This window comes from Choloepus didactylus, chromosome 1 (assembly GCF_015220235.1).
Source record: "Choloepus didactylus isolate mChoDid1 chromosome 1, mChoDid1.pri, whole genome shotgun sequence".
Taxonomy (NCBI): Eukaryota; Metazoa; Chordata; class Mammalia; order Pilosa; family Megalonychidae; genus Choloepus; species Choloepus didactylus.
The window spans coordinates 107,193,179-107,213,108 of NC_051307.1; the positions used below are offsets into that span (position 1 = coordinate 107,193,179).

The 19,930-nt window shown below is 39.2% G+C and overlaps 1 protein-coding gene across 1 annotated transcript in view; it reads left to right on the forward strand.

Annotated features, from left to right (window-relative positions):
* Positions 1 to 5,421: 5,421 nt before the first annotated feature.
* C1H3orf70 (chromosome 1 C3orf70 homolog) overlaps positions 5,422 to 19,930 on the forward strand; it is a 128,702-nt gene continuing 114,193 nt past the window's right edge. Inside the window, exon 1 of the mRNA XM_037839087.1 lies at positions 5,422 to 6,116. Within this exon, the coding sequence (XP_037695015.1) occupies positions 5,927 to 6,116 (190 nt within the window). The 5' untranslated portion in view covers positions 5,422 to 5,926. The remainder of the gene's footprint in view (positions 6,117 to 19,930) is intronic.

Here is a 19,930-nt window from a genome sequence, read left to right on the forward strand (position 1 = left end):
GTGAACTCTAATGGAAAGAAGGATTGCAACAAAGAGAATCTGTGAACATGGAGGGCATTTGGAGATTCCAGGAAGAGGCGGGCTAAAGTTTATTGAGCATCTGAAAGGTTCTGCTAGGTTCTTCAAACATATTATAATATTTAATGTGTTCACTGCAAGTGTATGAGGTAGGAATTACAATCCCCATTTAAGAGATGAGGTTCAGAGTGGTTAAGTAACTTACTGAAGACCAACCAGTAGGTGGTAATGGAGGTAAGATTTGATTCCATTCTGTCTGATTCCAAAGTTGCTGCTCTTCTTTCCTTTGCAACAGAGGGTTCGATGAGGGCCTGTATTTTGCCAGTGGTAATGCTGCAGAGGCATCCTCCCTCCACCCAGAAGAGTTCTAACTTAGTTGCACCTCATTTGGAAGCTTCTCCATCCACTTCATCATTTTAATTGCTTTGATATGACAAATTGACCAATTACTAGCAGGTTATTTATAACTATGGTGGAATTAGTTGCTTGGTTCAATCAAGCAACCAAAAAGTAACTGATTTTTAATGACTCGATTTATCAAAGCGTTCAGAGTTGTTGTGTGCATAGACATAACTTACATTATTAGCCTTAGAAAAATATGTGCAATAGAGTAGGAAGAGAGTAGCGATACAATGTCTGACTATTCTCAAATGACCTGTGAACCTAAAGGATTTTAATTTTAGTTCTATCACCAGGTGGACGAGATCCACCAGGTGTATCTTTGAGTGCTAAAAGATTCTAGAGAACCTTCTGTTTTGCTTGCTGATAAGGAAACTGAAGCCTAGAAAGCACAAGGGATTTGCCAAGGTCTCCCAGTCAGTAAATGACAGAGCTTAGACTTGAACCATCTGCTTGCTCTGATGCCAGGTCCTGGAGGACTTTTTCCACTATGTCTGCTGCACTGTGATGTTGAGTAAGTCAATTAGCCTCTAGAGTCCTCAGTTATTTTGTCTACAACATGAGAGAAACTTGGACCAGTTAGCTTTTGCTATGTAAGAAACAACCCAAACTTAGTGGCTTAAAACAACAACGATTTTATGTAATTCTCAATTCTGCGTTTGTCCTAATTACTGTTCTTGAATTGAACTGGTTCAGCTTATCTCTGCTGGGCTCTCTCATGCCTCTGTTGATCAGCTTGTGGGTCTAGAATTAACTAGGATGGCCTCACTCATAATCTAGTGTTGGCAGGCTGTTGGTTGAAGATGGGCTCTTGTCAACTGGGGTACCTCCATTTTTCTCTATAAGGCAGTTCATCCTCCAGCAGGGTAGGTAGCTTAGGCTCATATACATGGTGGTCTCAGGGTTCCAAGCACAGCAAAAGAGGGCAAACCCCAATGAGCATGCTCTTTGCAAATCTTTGCTATGTGATTTTTGCTATTGTTCGTTTGGCAGAAGCAAGTCACGTGGTGTAGTAAGTTGAATTATGTACCCCAACAACAAACACATGTTCTTAATCTGAATCTACGTTCCTTTGGTGTGAATCCATTGTAAATAGGATCTTTTGAAGATGCTGTTTTTAGTTAAGGTATGGATTTACTGAATGAGGTTGGCTCTTAATCCAGATTACTGGAGTCATTTATAAGCAGAAGAAATTCAGATGCAGTATGAGAAAGCCATGGGGAGGACCCAGAAGCTGGAAGTCAACAGAACCTGGAAGAGAAAGAAGAGGATATCACCATGTCTCAGGAAGGCCAAGGAACCCAAGGATTGCCAGCCAGCCAGAACACTACCAAACTCAGAGGCATTCTAGCCTCTGAAACTGTGAGCCAATAAATTCCTGTTGTTTAAGTCAAAACCAGTTTGTGGTAATTGTGATCACAGCCCAGCAAAACCTAGACATGTGATGTGATAGGTAGCTTCTGAAATGGCTCACAATCACTCTTGCCTCCTGGTATTCTTGTTCTTATATAAGGGCTGGACCTAGTGACTTGCTTCTATTAAATATGGTGGAAGTGAAGGGATATCACTTCCAAAAGTAGTTTATGAAAGACTATGTCTCTCTCTCTCTGACTCTTCTCAAAGGCTTGCTCCAATAAAGCAAGCTACAATGTGTGAGCTGCCCAGTAGAGAGGCCCACATGACACGGGACTTAGGGTAGCCTCTAGCCAACAACCAGTGAGGAACCAAGGCCCTCAGTTCAAAGTCCCTTGAGGAATTGAATCCTGCCAATGACCAGACAGAGAGTGAGTTTGGAAGTAGATCCTTCCCTGTTTGAACCTTCAGATGAGACTGCAGCTCTGGCCCACACCCTCATTGCAGATTTGCAAGAGATTTTGAAGCAGAGGATCTTGCTAAGCCATGCCCAGATTCCTGACCCCAGAAATGGAATGTTGTTTTAAGCTGCTGAATATAGGAGTAATTCGTTACACAATAATAGATAAAGAATACACATAGCTAAGCCCTGAGTCAGTGTGTGTGTGGGGAGTCTATCCAAGGGTATGGTTACAGGAAAAGGAAATTATAGGAGTTATTCACATATATTTGCAAATAATTTGCCATAGATGACTTTTTCCAGCCTCTTGGAGTCTGAGAGGAATAATTTTCACTCCAACAATTGTTTATTCTCTGTGCTAAGCACTACGAATGAGATGGGGAATAAAATAGAGGCCACATTCCTGTCCTCAAGAAGCTTATAGTTTGGGGTGAGGGAGTTGGGAAAGAACTTAATTCAATAATTCTTTAATGATTTGTTTAAAGTTAGGGTAAGCAATATGAAGAGAGAATGTAAATGACTTAATCTGGGTTGGTCAGAGAAAGCTTTGAAGAAGTAGCACTTAAGCTGAAGAGGTAGGCATGGGAGAAGGAGGGGGTAAGGGGGAAAGTTCCAGGCAGAGGGGGTGCCATTCTTGGGAGAGGTGGTTAAAAGGATTTGTATAGGGCAAGTTCATATTTATTATCAAAGGGTACCCTACTATGTGATAGTATTGTGGGCTATAATTTAAAAAACACGAGTTAAAATACATATTAAAATATTTATGGATGAAATTTTATGATGTCTTGGATTTGCTTCAAAATAGTACTGTGGCCAGGTAGGGGTAGGGAGTTGTAGAGGGGATGGGAAACAGGAGTGGTGGCATATAGATTGAAACCAGATGATGGGTATATGGGAATTCATTATATTAGTATATTTTTATATATGTTTGAAATTTTCCATAAAAAATTATTTTAAAAATTGTATCCTGGCAACAAATTCTAAAGGCTGTATATATGTTCGAGAAGTCAAAGCATATTTGTTTCCTCCTGTTCCATTCCAGACAACAGAGGTTAATAACATCTTTTGGGCAAGGAGAGGGAATAAGTTTTACGTTCTAGGTAATGTAAAGGCTTCTCAGCTCCAAATCATGCAGCTAACATAAGGCAGTGTGTTTGGGTAATTTACCTTGCCTCTGGCTAAGGTACTATATTGCATTATTTTTTATGCTCATTTATTATTAGCTGAGATGGTGTGTTTCCTATATAGTAGAATCTAGAGTAAAAGCCAGTGGAAGGGTCCTGTTCAACTACAAGTTACTGAAATAGTGAAAGGATTCTGTTATAAGGGCTTCTATGATATGGACATTATTAGAGTGATTTTATGGGTTGGAGAAGAAGAAAAATAGAATGGAACAGATGGGAATTCCCCTTTGTTAGAAAAATTCTCGGTTGACTTACCGCAGCAATAATGGATTATGGATTTCTTTGATTAAGTTTTCTATTCTTTTTACCCATGTTATGCTAAGGTAGGATAGAATGAAATTAACAGCAGAGATGGATAGATTTTATGAGTCAGGGATGTTCTTCCTTAGGATTTTTTTTGCTGGGTAGGTAGGGAGTATTGTGGCTGAAGCTGAAGAGATGATGCTTCATATTTACACTGTTTCAATGTTAGGTTATTTGGGGGAACCATGTTTTGTGATTCTGATTCAGGCCTTTCTCGAAAATACCAAATTGAGTCTCTCCTCAACCCTTAATAAATGAAGATTTCACTAGAGTCAGATATATGCAAATTACATTTCCCTTCTCAAGCCAAGGTGAAATAAAAGGGAAAATTATGAAAGACTGCCTATGGCAGCAAGGATTTTCAGTGAAGATAAATTTGGTTATTTCAAAACTATGATGAGTCTCCTGGCACTGCAAAGCAGGAAAGGAATAAAGTAATGGAGAAAGTGGACCTAGGAATAAACATGTTCCTGCAGCATTTATGCTGATAGGGCTTTGTTGTTCCCTGAACCTTGGTAATTATAGGCATTTTCCTCTACTCCAAAAAACGTTTGGCAAATATGTGTTCAAGGCTGGGTTCTGGCCTTGTTGCAGGGAAACACTAATTCCCAACTGTGCTCCCTGGGAGCAAACGGTTTGTTTTCTCTTCACTGAATCCAGCCTGGGGTAGGTTCTCTGCAGGGGAGCCTGGCATGGAAAATCTATTTGAAGCAACTTGTCCCCAGGAGGGAAGAATACAAGCCGCCTGTGTGGGGGAGCTGCAGCCACCAGCCATGCCAGTCACACCTGCTAGCCAAGGAGGGCATTAACACACAAAGGCACACACAGAGTCCAAGGTAAACACGAGTACCTTTTGTGTCCCATACCCATACAACCACACACACACTTGATGTGCTGGTGACACACACCACACTGCTAGACACATACCACAAATACACACACTGCACAAAACAACCATATCCACCCACATACTATGTACACACACACACCCGACTACACACAAACCAAATTAACTGTTGTATACATCACACACTCAACTACACACACATATGCACTATCCACACTCCACACTGGTCATACATACCCACACCACAGACACACATATATACACACACCTCACACACTAACAATCATGCACCTAGGACACAACACACACTGCATTTGTACCACACACACCTCACATGTACCATGTACTATGAACTTAACACACTAAACTACACACACATACCCACCACATACAGTACACACAATCATCTACTGCCACACACCACACACACTTCACATACTAGTGCCATGCACCACACACGCACATACACACATGAGCACCCCCCCACCGGAGCCCAGCTTGGTTGCTTTCCTCCCCAGTGCCCGGTGATGCTGGGAGCAGGCGATGGCTGCTGCCAGCGGGCGCCAGGTTGGGATTGGGGAGAGGCGCGCCCAGGCCCAGAGGTGTTTGCTCCTGAGGTTCGCCCATGTGGCCACGCTCCAAGAGGGAGCCAGGCCCCGGGAAGAGTGCCCACGTGACACTACGAGGGCAATGTGAGATGCATGTTGGAAGAGGAGGGATGCGAGAGGAAACCTCTCTCTGAATGGTGCAGGGACCAGCCCACCGAAAGGCTCGGGGTGGGCGTGTACTCGCGTGCACAGCTCTCCGAGGAGTGTGCGGACGCGTGTTTCAGATCTCCAGACGACCCAGCTCGGAGGGAGGTGTGTACGGGAAGTGTGCTTGTAAGCTGGTGTGCCGCGTGAATACCAAGGCACCGAGGCGTGCCTCTGCCGTGACGGCCTTCCGTCGGGTTCCGCTCTGAGGATCGGGTGAGGGGTCTGTGAGAGAGACTGGCTGTGACGCGAAGAGACGCCAACGACAGCGCCCCATAGCAGGGTGTCTGCAACGCGCCCGGGTTTGCCGAGCGACGCGCCGTCTGCCAGGGCCGATTGGCGCGCGCGCGTGTGCGCGAGAGGGGCGGCGCGCGCAGCGGCGGAGGGAGGGTGGCAGTGAGGGGAGGCGGCGGCAGGCCCAGCCCCCGGTCGCAGCGCTCGGGGCGGCTCCTCAGCGAGCCTGGGACCGCGGCGCTCCAGCCGCCGTGCGCTGGCGTTGCTCCCGGCCCGTGCCGCGCCCTCCCGCGTCTGCAGCGGGGTCGGCTTCCTGCCCGCCCAGACGCCGCTTCTCCCTGGCTCCTGGTCTCGGTTCCGCGCAGAGGGAGAGGAAATGAGTGCGGCGGCGGCGCCGGAGCGAGGTTGGAAGAGCGAGAAAGTGGACGAGGCTCAGGCCCTGGCGCGGAGTTGCGCTGCCCGCAGACCGGACTTCCAGCCGTGCGACGGGCTCTCCATCTGTGCCACGCACAGCCATGGCAAGTGCTTCAAGCTGCACTGGTGCTGTCACCTAGGATGGTGTCACTGTAAGTGGAGCCGCGTCTCCCCGCCTTCGCCGCGGTTTTGGGGGCGCCCGCGGGGCCGTCCGGGTCGCGGCTGGGACACCGCTGCTGACGGGGGCTTCGGGCTCGGCCGGGGCTGCTCTGTCGCAGGCTGGGGCGGCCCTGAGCTCTGGGCGGGCCCGAGCTGCCCCCGCGCCCGACGACTCTGGTTAGCGCTGCCTTAGCAACGAGATGAAATTCCATGGGGAGCCTGGCTGTAGCCACTTCTGCAGAAGAGGATCTCCCCTCCCAGGGAAACCGGAATCTATCTTTTCCTTTCCTCCTTTCTTTTCTTTTTTAACCTAAACGACCAGGTAGTGTGTTGAGAAATGGTAGAAAGCCGTCCGAGTTGATAACCGAATGGGAAGCCTTTTTTCAGGGCTGGTGGTTAAAAGATTCTCTTTTTCTTTCTCAGTTTTGCCCTTCTTGGCTGCTGTTTCAAAGAAAGAACCCTTGGAAATCGAATTGTGGCCCATTTGTTGTATCCAAATTGAGAAAGCTCGAAAGTATGATGGACTGCTTCCAAGAAGTTAATATTAACAGTTTGGGAGGGAGAACTCCTTAAATACCCAGCTGTAGCATAAAGTTACAAAATAAAATGAATGAAAGATAAGTTTAAATAACCTTAAACCAATTTATAAAAGCCAGAACTAAATGGTCTAGGCCTCTTCTCTGTATTCATGCTGCCTGTGATTTTTAAATGGATTAAACTTAAGTAGCCATTTAATCAGAATTCCACAATTTGATTAGTTCATGGTATTTGGCCTGCCATAGCCCATGAATCATTTTTTAGAAGTAAGTATATTCTAAACTTAGTTTCCACATGATTTTATAACAGGTTTTTGATGTGCTTCTTTAGGACACATTATCCAAGTGATCTTAAGTTAAATTTGTTTCCTTGTTGGTTAGAAAAAAATGGCTCCCAACCAGAGATTCAGTACATAAAGAATCCTTATTTACATTAATTGAACATAATTGAATATTTTAGATTAAATTGATGAATTAAAGGAGAGAGATTTTTACATTTTCTTTACAAATTCAAGGCATATGGAACAGTGTTGATTTTTTTTGTGTTCGATCTGCTGATGGGTTGGTCTCTTCCTATTTCTCTTTATTCCTATCACTCTCAAATCCATTCCCAGTTATGAAGCATTCATAAGTGGAGGACAGGGTACAACATTGGAAGTAGCAGATTTAGGAAATCTGGGATGCTGAAGTACATAGGATGAATCTGGTGTGAGTCCATTTCCTGGGGAAGAAAAGAATAGTAGCATAGAATGTGAGGGACATAAAAGGTGGTCTGGTTCATGCCCACCTTATTTCAGCAGTATTCCCTGTAATTGTATCATTACAGATGGAAAACTTGCATTCTTCTCAGGTAGGTTTTTCCATTATTAGACAGCTTTGACTTTTAAAATATTCTTCCTTATATGGAGCTAAAATTTGTTACTTCTAACTTTTTTACACTGGTCCTCTCTCTACCTTATGACATTATATAGAATAATCTAATTCCTTTTTAGATCATGGCTGTTTCAGCTTTTCAGATATGCAGATACATTTCTTGTGGCATGGGCTGTCTTCTCTCTGTATCCCCAGCCAGTCACTGTCAGAATGTCTGGCCCAAAGTAGGTTTGAAATTCATGTTTGTTAAGTGACCCAATGAAGATAGCCATCATGTTCTTCCCAAGGCATCATTTTGTCTTATTTAAATATCTCTGTTCTCTTCTACCTTTCTTTTAAGAGAATGGTATCAAGGCTCCTAAGCATCCTAGGATGCTTATGTTCTAAACATGTGCCAATTTGGTTATAATCCTTTGAAGACTGTGACCTCTAGAAAGGTATACAGTATCCTAGTTGTGTCTGATCAGTACAGAGTTGAGCAGGGATGCTCTCTCTCATGTTTGAGATACTACTAGTGCTGCAGCTGGCTTCACATTAGCTTTTCTGAAACCCACATCTCATACTGAGCTTGTTGATGTCGAATTACACTAAGGTTGTTGTCAACTAAAGTCATTAAGTTTTCCTTTTTTTTTTTTTTTTTTTTTTTTTTTTTAACATTTGTGAGAACTAAGCCAAAGCTTGCCCATCTCATAGGAATATATATTTTCTGGGCCCAGGCATCGAACCTATAGATATTTTCTTTATTAAATTTCATTTTATTAGAATTATCCCAGTTTTATGGCTTATCTTTGTCTTTTTATATCTTTCAAAATATAAATTAGCTATTCTTCCTGGGTTCATGTCAGCCACGTATTGGATGCCAACAATAATACAGTATCCTTTTGCATCTTCATTGAAGTTATTGAAAAAATCATTGAACAGGAGAAAGCCATAGATCGAGGCCCGAAGCTTGCTGTTAGAACTGCCCTTCAGGTTGATAGCAATTCATTAATTAGCACTTGTTAGTTATGGTTGTTCAATTACCTAGCCACCTAATTGCACTATTATCCATTTTATAGTTATCTTGTCAATATGGGTATAATGAGAAGCTGGTCACATCCTTCTTGAAATCTCACTGACATGTTATTTCTACTGCTTCTTTTTCACATATGAGCTGTATTCATTCTCTCTTTTAAAAAGAAAGGAAATTAGATTTGTCTTGTATAACTGATTCCACTAATGCTTACCATTTTCTTTTCTAAGTGATTAGAATCTATTTTTAAAATAATCTGTGTTTAGAAAGGGATTGACATATAATGTACTCTCCTGTTGTTGGCAGTTCTTTCTGTTTTTAAAAATTAAGACCAATGTTTATTTGCTCTTTTTTGGCAATCCTCTGGGTCTCCATCCTTCTTCCACTGGCAGCGATTTAGTGATCTCATTCATGAGGAACTTGAATTCATTTACCGCAGCAAGGTGCTCTGTTACCGTCTCCTCATCTACAGTGGGCATCAATTCTTTCTACCATTTTCAGCCCGGAAACCATTTTTCTTGAATAGAAGCAGATTTAACATATTTGAGAAGTTCTCCTTTCTCTTTGGCATTCATGAGCATTACAACATCAGTCCTAAACAGCGACTCTTCAATTCTGTTGAACATGTGTTGACATTGTCTCTCTGTGATACATTGTTAGGAAAACTGGGAAGACAAATATGAATGCAGCTGAAACATGCCCTTTAAGCAAAGTCTAAGGGCATGATCCATCCCATATTGTATTCCTTTAAAATTGAGAAAACTATCAGCTTATTCACCAAATCTGAAAATGCTAAAATGAGAGGACTCTTGATGCTTGAAAGAGACCAATTCAGAACACATTAAGGAAGTTAAGTTTTATATAGTTGATGGTAAACTTATGGAATTCATAAAATTATGAAATATAAAAGGCTGAAAAATATATACATGTTCATGAAAGTCAAAGCATGTATACTTGCTTTGGATAAGGCAAATTTTTGAGGACGATGTCGGGGAGGAAAACTATAATGTGTTCTATTGATGTCACTATCAAGAATAGATTATTGGGCTCAGTGAACCATGGCCTGAAATGTATAAGTTTATTTATTTTTCTCAGTAAGGAGTGAAAATATTGGGTTGAATTAATTAGTTAAGGTTTCCAAGAGGGATTTTGAGAAAAAAAAAGACATGACTTGGCAAGGGAAGAGGGTTAGGAAAGAATAAGTCATTTGTAGATATTGTAAAGTAGATTTTTATGACTGGTGTAGACAGGATATTAGGAAGAAATAATAAAATAGATTGTTGAGATAGCAGTGAGGGATGAGCACAAATGGTGAAGTGTGGGGTTTCAGTTGACAGAGGCTTTAGCTTTATATTGATAAAATGGGCAGTTGGGGAATGAAAACAGCAATGGTGATTGTTTTGGTATTAGTGTAAAATATAGATTGAAATTCATGCAGCAATATCCATGTAATGGAAATTGGAATAGAGTTGGGGTAGGAGAACATTATCAGGCGTGTGTTGAGAAGGGCCAAGACTACAATAACATTCATGAAATAGGAAGATAGTGTGTCTATCTGAAACATATTAAGGAGCAATTGAGAGGGAAAGCCGAAAAGGGTAATTTGTCTATTGGACAAATATTAAGTGCCTAATAAGTGGCAGGCCTCCATCTAGGAGTGGGACTTGATATATACTCACAATAGTGAGTATAAAAGGGATGGGCTTTGTAATTATGGAGCTGACAGTCTAGAAGGGGTTTCACAGATTAGTCTAAAAATCACACCGACATATAGTTATAAACTGATGAGTACTACGAAAGAAAAGCTCAGGGTGTTTACTATAAAAGTATATAACAAGGGGATCTCATCTAGTCAGGCTTCCCTAAGGAAACCATGTTCGATCCAAAGGATGCATAGGGATAAGTAGGCAAAGGAGAGGGAAGGATAGTGGAGAGGGAAGAACATTCTAGGCAGACGGAAGTCAGTGGGAGTGGGGCAACTTTGAGGAACTGCAAGATGGGTGATGTGGCTTGAGTGGAGAGAGTGAGGGGCTGTATGACGGCACATAAGGCAGGCAGGGGCCGGAGTAATATGAAGCCCTTGGAAAAGTTTAAGGTCAGAGAGTGAAATAATCCAGCAGTATTGGAGAAAGAATGGATATGGGGAGACCAGTTAAAAGCTATCACTGTGGTCTGGGAGGGAGAGATGATGGCACCATGGACCAGGTTGTTAGAGGCTGAGATTAAGATTTGAGAGAGATTTGGGCTGGGGGTGGGGGTATCTAGAGGATTGATTAGATTTGTAGGAGGGGAAAAGGAATGTTATTATGGATAACTTTTAGACTTATGCAACTTGGATGAATGGTGGTGCCAGGCAGTAACAGCATCAATGAAATACTGGAAAAGAAGTAGGTTTGGGAGGAAAATCATGAATTCAGTTTTGGATCTATCTGTTGAGTTTAAGCTGCCTTTGTCATCATGTAGGATGTGATGGAAGCAAGAATTGGGCTAGAGATGATATAGAAGTTGTTTACTTTTTATACATTGCGGTTGTAGCTATGTGAAGAGGTCACTGAATGTGGTGGGGAATGAAATCCAAGTTAAGGGTTAAGGAAGAGAAAGTGATTAGAAGGTGATGGGGGTGGGTGTATGTGGTATAATGTAGGTGCCGTCAGCAGAACTCAGAATTGGCTTAATAACATCACATAATAAATGAGCTCAGTTTTCTGCAGAAGACATCTTAAAAGATGTCTGTCTCTTTCCAGTTGAAAGCAGGAGGAGTGGGACTTGATAAAGTAATAGATGATATTAGCATATCTAAAGAAAGCCTGTCACAGCAGAAAGTGGATGGCCAGCATGGAAATATAGAAAACTGGGAGTTGGAGAAGCAGAATCTGAAAATATTTTTTCAGGACTGTTAGAGAAGGTTGTATGCTGCCTGAAGGCTTGAGTGTGTGATCTCTATGGCTAGACTGTCCCAGCAAACATTTGGTTATAGTTTGGCTCCTATTTATAGATTTCTTCAGGGAGGGAAGTCAAGACTTTAGGGAAAATATGCTTTTCACCATTAGTGAATTAGCATTATGGTTTTTATGTTATTCTATTGTGTTCTGTTTCCCTGTTTCAATACAAATCTGGGGAAATCCACAAAATCAAGTTCTGACTCCCTCATTATAATGCCAGCTGGTTTTCCTAAGGGCTATTTCAATCATTAATGGCAGTAGCTAGCTACAGAAAATTTATTCAGTAAGTTTGACGGTGAAAATTAGTTTAAAAAAAAAAAGAGTGGTGTTTTGATTGGGTAGAGGACTCAACTGAAACTTTTTTTCTAAGAATGAGGGTCCTAACCATGTCTAGTGATTGAAGGAAAGAGGATACAGATGTTAGGAAGACAAGTGTGAGATCACGTTCTGCGTGAGTTTCCTAAAAGCTCTTCCAAAGATAGAGAAAGCCGATACGCATTTTTCCATCTAACTAGTGCTTCAATCATGGGCACATACCAATTTCAACAGTAACAAATAACACATATAATGCTTACATGTAGCCACAGTTCTTATATTTTTGCTTATATTACTTTACTTAAACTTCTTAATAACCTTATGAGATACATACTGTTGTTATCCTCCTTTTTTAGATTGGGAAGCTTGCTGGAGATCACACTTAGTAGCTCTGGCTGCGTACAGTATATGTCTATCAGAGTCTTACAAACCACCTGGCAACCAGATGTTTGTGTCTTGGTTCTTTTTAAGGTACAGTGTGGGTGATTTCAGCTCTCATAAATTCTTTTTGGAACAAACAAGAATTAAGTAAATAAGGAAAATGAGAATGGTTTCTGATTTTAAGAGGACAATTATATACAATATGAATGTTTTCAGAGTGATTGTGAGATCTATAAAATTGTGCTTATAGAAAACATTTAATAATGAAAGCAATAAAGATAATAAAAGTATACATTGTGAATAAGAAACTGTTTTTTTATTGCCTTCATTGTTGAAAGTTCTGTTTTATAATAGTTGCTACGTGTTGATTTTCTACTTTTTACTGTGAAATCTTATATTGTACTCCAACTCTACTCCTCTACTCCATCCTGTTTGCCACCTTTGTTAAGCAGTGGATAGTTTTGATTAGTTAAATATGCCAATTAATAAAGAGCTATCTTATATATAAGAACATCAGTTACCAAGTTTCAAAGAATTGGAATATAACAAAACTTATGGTATGCTAAAGTTTAACTGAACATAATTTACTTTGATGAGTTGGGAGTCATATCAGGATCCAGTGGTGATTCTTGATCATCATTTGGAATATGATGATTTTGTACAGAAAATTGGCAAAAGAACTGATTAATGAGGCAGGACAAAGTAGACTTAATTGTAGTCTTTGCAAGTTACTTTATTCTAATTCACAACGTTTTAGTTTGTTTTGCTCTTGTTCTTATTGTTGGTTTGTTCTTGAATTTTCTGATGTTTAACAGTGTTCTGTAAATATACTGTGCCAGTTTGAATGTATTATGTACCCCCAAACGCCATTATCTTTGATGCAACCTTGTGTGGGCAGATGTATGTGTTGATTAGATTGTAATTCTTTGAGTGTTTCCATGGAGATGCGACCCACCCAACTGTAGGTGATAACTCTGATTAGATAATGTCCATGGAGATGTGGCCCAGCCCATTCAGCGTGGGCCTTGATTAGTTTACTAGAGCTCTATATAACTTCAGTCAGAAAGAATGAGCTTGCTACAGCCAAGAAGGACATTTTGAAGAATGCACAGGGGCTGAGAGAGGAGCTGCAGCTTACAGAGACATTTTGGAGATAGCCTTTGAAAGCAGACTTTTGCTCTGGAGAAGCTAAGAGAGGTCAGATGCCCCAAGAGCAACTGAGAGTGACATTTTGAACAGGAACGGCAGCCTAGAGAGGAACGTCCTGGGAGAAAGCCATTTTGAAACCAGAACTTGGAGCAGACGCCAGCCACGTGCCTTCCCAGCTAACAGAGGTTTTCCAGACACCATTGGCCATCCTCCAGTGGAGGTACCTGATTGTTGATGTGTTACCTTGGACACTTTATGGCCTTAAGACTGTAACTCTCTAACCAAATAAACTCCCCTTTATAAAAGCCAATCCATTTCTGGTGTTTTGCATTCTGGCAGCATTAGCAAACCGGAACATATACTGCCAAAAAAGTGGAGTGCTAACAATGTAGAATATACTCCTCCGACTGTGTCTGCACAATGCTCCCAAAACAGTCTGTTCAGGACAAATTCTTTAACCTCCCTAGTTTTTATATGTCCATTTAAAAATGTACTACAATGTGTTTTGTACATTGGTGTACTACAAATGTATTTTTTCTTCCATATTTCATTTTAACAGAACTTTAATGAAATAAAAACACTGCTGCTCACTAAGAGTGTAATAATTTGTTCTTTCATGGAAAATTCTGTTGGACTCATTTGCTTTCTTTCTGCCTCTACATGCGTACAGAGTCATACACATGCATACACACATGAAATGAACTTTTTTCTGAACCATTTAAAAGTTAGTTGCAGAGACTCTGGGGATGTGGCTGGACATGGCATCGTGGATTGAGAAAATCTTGAAAAGGGGAAAATCTTGAAAAGGGGGGAAGTGAAATGAAAGAAAAATAAAGTTCCAGTGGCTGAGAGATTTCAAATGGAGTTGAGAGTTCACTCTGGAGGGCTTCTTATGTGCATATAGATATCCTTTTTTAGTTTTTAGTGTATTGGAATAGCTAGAAAGAAATTCATGAAACGGTTGAACTGCAACCCAGTAGCCTTTATGGAAGATGATTGCATAACTATGTAGCTTACATGGTGTGACTGTAATTGTGAAAACCTCATGGCTCACACTCCCTTTATCCAGTGTATGGACAGATGAGTAGAAAAATGAGGACAAAAACTAAATGAAAAATAAGCTGGGGTGGGATGCTTTGGATGTTCTTTTTTACTTTTATTTTTATTCTTATTCTTTTGGAATAAGGAAAGTGTTCAAAAATTGATTGGGGTGATGAATGCACAACTATATGATGGTACTGTGAACAATTGATTGAATGCCGCGGATGATTATATGGTATGTGAATATGTCTCAATAAAACTGAATTTTTAAAAAAAGTCAGTTGCAGGCATCACGACACTTTACACCTAAATTTTTCAGCATTCCCCTCTGAAGAATGAGGGTGTTTTCCTATATTACCACAATGTGTATCATCACTCCTAAGATAGTTAACAGAAATTCAGTGATATCATCTAATTTACAATATCCTTAATAGTCCAAAAATGGCTTTCATAGCTGTTTTTTTTTTCCAGTCAGGATCCAGTCAAGATGCGTACATTGTATTTCATTGTTATATTACTTTAATCTCCTTTAATCATTCTAGCACAATCCTCACTTTTTTTCTTTTAGCTTGTTTTTGTTGACATTGAAATTTTTGAAGAGTCTGGGTTAACTGTCCTGTAGAATATCCTATATTCTAAATTTGACTGATTGTTTCATCATGATTAGATTTAGGTTAAACATTTTTGCCATGTTATTACATGGGTGATATTGTATCCTTATTGTTGTATCACATGAGGAGACATATAATGTTAGATTGTTCCACTGTTGCTAATGCTACAATGATTACTGCCAAATCTGTCCATTGTAAAGATACCTTTCCCCTTTGTTTTTTAAAAAATATTTTTTATTGGGATAACGTGTATTTATCTGTGTGTGTATACATAACATAAAATAAGTAATCATGGGGTGATACTTTGAGATTGAGTGAGTATCCTGTTGCCCAGGATATTCTAGTAGTTTTAGTATCAATTGAATGAACATCCTTGTGTGACTTATTACATTGGTGGTTGCAAGAGTGGTTTTCTAATTCTGGCATTCCTTATACCATTTGCTGGCATTCTTCTGTAAAGAAGAGGTTTCTTTTTTCTACCTGCACCCCTTCTTTTTAAAGTACTATTATTGAAAATTTAATTTTTTCACGAGTCTGTTATAATCCAGTATCATTGTAATTATTTTTGATGCTTAAATTGTCTTAAATTTGGCCAGTGAGAGCCCCTAAAGCTGATTCCTGTGTATTTTTGACATGTCCCTTTCATTTTTTTGAGCATTTCCCTGCTTTCTTGCACAACAATATGTTCCAGGCTTACCTAGTAATTTCCTTGCCCCCGACCAGAACTTAGCCTTTCTTCAAAGGTTCCTTTTAGTGAGGAATGGTACAGAAACCATTATCTGGGCTTAGTATCCTTATTTATACTGGGATGTTACTGCATTTAGGCCCTTTCAGTGGACACATTGAGGAAACACACACACACGTGCGCACGCGTGTGTACACACTCATGAACCCAAATACATATATCACTATAAAATAATTTTCTTACAAATACCTCCAATTTATATATAGTACCAAATATTCTTCATCTTACCCCAATTCCATACTTGTACCCCTCCCTTCTCTGTTAGTAAAAACCCTGGTTCCTAATAACATCAAATATTTACTCATTTCCTGTTTCCCAGCTACACACAAGATAGTTTAGGAATTATTTCATCGTTAACCACTGCCAACAACGAGTGGATTTGTAGAGTTGTAGCATGTTTTTGTGTGCTTTTGTCATCAAACTGTTTCCAACAAAGGATGCATAGTCAGATCACTGTGTTCGAAAGCTTCTTAAATTATTTGGTTGTGTGTGGTTATGTTATCAATATTGATAATTCAGTTAGGTTTGTTTACTTCTGATTCTAATCCATTTTGGGGTTTACTTTTTTCATTTTTTAAATTAAACTTTTTATTTTGAGAAAATGTGTATTTTCATGCAGTTGTAAGAAATAATAGAGGGAGATCTCATGGTACCCTTTATCCAGTTTCCCAGTGGTAACGTCCTGTAAAGCTATAGTACAGTATCATACCCAGAATATTGACACTGATGTAGTCAAGATAAAGATCATATCCATCACCACAGGGATCCTTCATGTTGCCATTTTATAGCCACATGCATTTCTGTCCTGCCCCCACTCCTCCTCAATCCCTGGCAACCACAAATACATTCTCCTTTTCTATAATTTTGTCATTTCAAGTGGGGGAAGGGGCAATGGGGAGTTAAGAAATGAGAGTAGGGTTTCTGTTTGGGGTGAAGGGAAACTTCTAGAAATGGATGGTGGGAAGGTGATAGCATTGCAACATTCTAAATGTGATTAATCCCACTAATGGAATGCTAGGGAGGGGGTGGAATGGGAAGATTTAGGCTATATATGTGTTTCCACAGTTGAAAAAAAAAAAAAAAAAGACAGTCTAAGATGACAATTAAATGCCAAGGATGATCCTGGATGGGATATGAGGATGGAGGAGAGGAGGCTCAAAGGGACACAGATGGGACACACATACACAAAAAAAAGGAAATATAGAATGTAAGCTTAATATCAATGTTGAATTTCTTGAACTTCTTAGCTGCGCTTAATGAGATTGCATAAAAGAATGTTCTTGTCCATGGGAAAGGTATATGTGAATTACATTGTTTGTTCAAAGATATGTGCAGCTTGCTCTCATATGTTCAGAGGACAGAGCAATAGATGATGGATGATAGATAGGGAGGGAGGGAGGGAGGGAGAGAGGGAGGGAAAGAAAAAAATGGTGGTGTGACAGGATGTTAAAGGTAGTGGATGGGGGTATCGGGGGAGGGGGTTGGGGTATGATAGAGTTCTGTGTATGGGGTTCGTACTGTTTTTGCAACTCTTCCTGTAAGATTGAGTTTATTTCAAAATAAAATTTATTAAATTTAAAAAAAGAATGTTACATAAACGGAATCAAACTTTTTGTGATTGGCTTTTTAAAGTCAGCATGATTCTTTGGGAATGTATCCAGGTTGTTGGTGTATCAATTATTATTTGTTCTTATTGCTGGGTAATATTCCATGGTGTGAATATATCACAGTTTGTTTAACTGTTCATTATTGAAGAACATCTGGAATGTTTCCAATTTTTAGTTCCTACAAATAAATCTTACTTAAACATTTGTTTACAGTGTGTGTGTGTGTGTATATAAAAATAAGTCTTCGTTTGTCTGGGATAGATAAATACTTGGGAATGCAGTTGTTGGGTCTTGCATGTTTAGTTTTGTGGTATTTGCATGTTTAGTTTTATAAGAAACTGGCAAACTGTTTTCAGACGGACTGTACCATTTTACATTCCCACTGGCAGTGTATGAGTAATCCAGTTTTTTCACTATTTTTTCCACTATTCTATAGGTATGTACTGATACCTCATTTTGGTTCTTACTTGCGTGTCCCTAATGGGTAACTAATGTTCATTTATAGTCTCTACAGTGAGATGTCTATTCATGTCTTTTTTGGATTGTTTCTTTTTTATTTTTATTTTTATTTTTTTACTTTTCCATTTTGAGAGTTCTTTATATATTCTACATAATAGTCTTTAGTCAGAAAAGTAGGTTTCAGATATTTTTTCCCAGTCTGTCATTTGTCTTTTCATCCTCTTAACAGAGTCATTTGCAGAGCAGAAGTTTTACATTTTAATGTAGTCCTCTTTACCAGTTTTTACCTTTATGGATCATGCTTTTGGTGTCAAGTCTAAGAACTTTTCCTATTACTTGTTAACAAGGATTTTGGCCTATGGCTTTTCCTAAAAGTTTTATAGTTTTACATTTCACTTTTAAGTTTGTGATCCATTATGAGTTAATTTTTGTATAAGCTGGGAGAATTTGGTTAAAGTTCATTTTTTAGGTCTGTGGATGTCCAAATGCTCCAGCACCATTTGTTGAAAGTCTATCTTTCCTCCATTTTAATTACTTTTACACCTTTGTAAACAATCAGTTGAGCATATTGTGTGGATCTATTTCTGGTTTCTCTTTTTCTGTTCCACTGATGTATGGGTCTATCCCTCTGCTAGTACCTTCCAGTTTTTTTTTTTTTACTTTAGCTATATAATCAACCTTTAAATACGATGGAATGATTCTTCCCACTCATTCAAAATTGTTTTAGCTATTGTAGTTCCTTTGCCTTTCTATATAAATTGTAGAATAATCTTGTCTATGCCTACAAAAATCTTGCTGGGAATTTGATGGGAATTGAGGTAACCCTGTATATCATTTTTGGGAGAATTGATACTTTTACTGTGATGAGTCTTCCAATCCATGAAACAGGTATGTCTCGCCAGTTATTTGATCTTGGATCTGTTTCATCAGAGTGGGTTAGGTTTTTTTGCATATAAGTCCTATACAGATTTTGTTAGAATTATACCTGTTTCATTCTTTGAGTGATTGTAATTGGTACTGTACTTTTAATTTCAGTGTCCCTGTGTTCAATGTTAGTACATAGAAATACAGTAGGTTTTGTATGCTTAGCTTATATTCTATAACCTTTCTGGACTCACATATTATTTCTAGGAGTTTTAAAAATATATTCTTTAGGATTTTCTGCAGACAATTATGTTATCTAGAAGTAGAAACAGTTGTATTTCTTCCTCTCCAATCTGTATTCCTTTTATTTCCTTTTCTTGCCTTATTGCACTGGCTAGAACTTCCAGCACTATGTTGAAAAAGAATGATGACAGCATATATCCACACCTTATTCCTACTCTTCAAAGGAAAATTATAAAGTCTTTCACCGTTTAGTATGCTAGCAGGTTTTTTTTTTTTTTTTTAAATCAAAATGCTATTTATCAAATTGAGGCTGTTTCCTTCGTTCCTGTTTTTCTGAGAATTTTTATCGTGAATTGGTATTGAATTTTGCTAAACACTTTTTCGCTGATTGATGTGATCCTGTGACTTTCTTCACTACTCTGTTAGTATGTTGGATTAGGTTGGTTAATTTTCAAATATTTAATCAGCCTTGCATCCTTGTAGTAAACCTCACTTGGTCATGGTGTTAGTTCTTTTTAATGTATCGATGAATGTTTCTATTTACTAATATTTAGTTATGGACTTTTATGCCTATTTTCAGGGTATTCGTCTGTGGTTTTCTTTTTGTGCTGTCATTGTCTAGTTTTGGTATCAGGGTAACATTAGCTTTATAAAACTAATTATGACGTTCTTTTTCTTTGATAATTTTGTGGAAGAGATTGTATAGAATTGATGTTAATTTTTCTTTAAGCATTTGATGGAATTCTTCAGTGAAAGTGAAAGTATCTGGGCCCAACAGGTTTTTGTTTTTGTTTTTTTTTTTGAGTTTTTAAATTATGTGGATTCAATTTCCTTAATAGTTAAAGGGCTGTTCAAATTATTTCTGTTGGGTGAGTTTGTTGTGGCTTTTAATTTTTGAGAAATTGGCCCATGATGTCTGCAGGGTCTGTTATAATATCCCTTGTTTCATTTCAGATATTGGTGATTTGTGTCTTCTTTATTTTTTTATTAGTTTTGCTAGAGGTTTGTCAATTTTATTCACCTATTTGA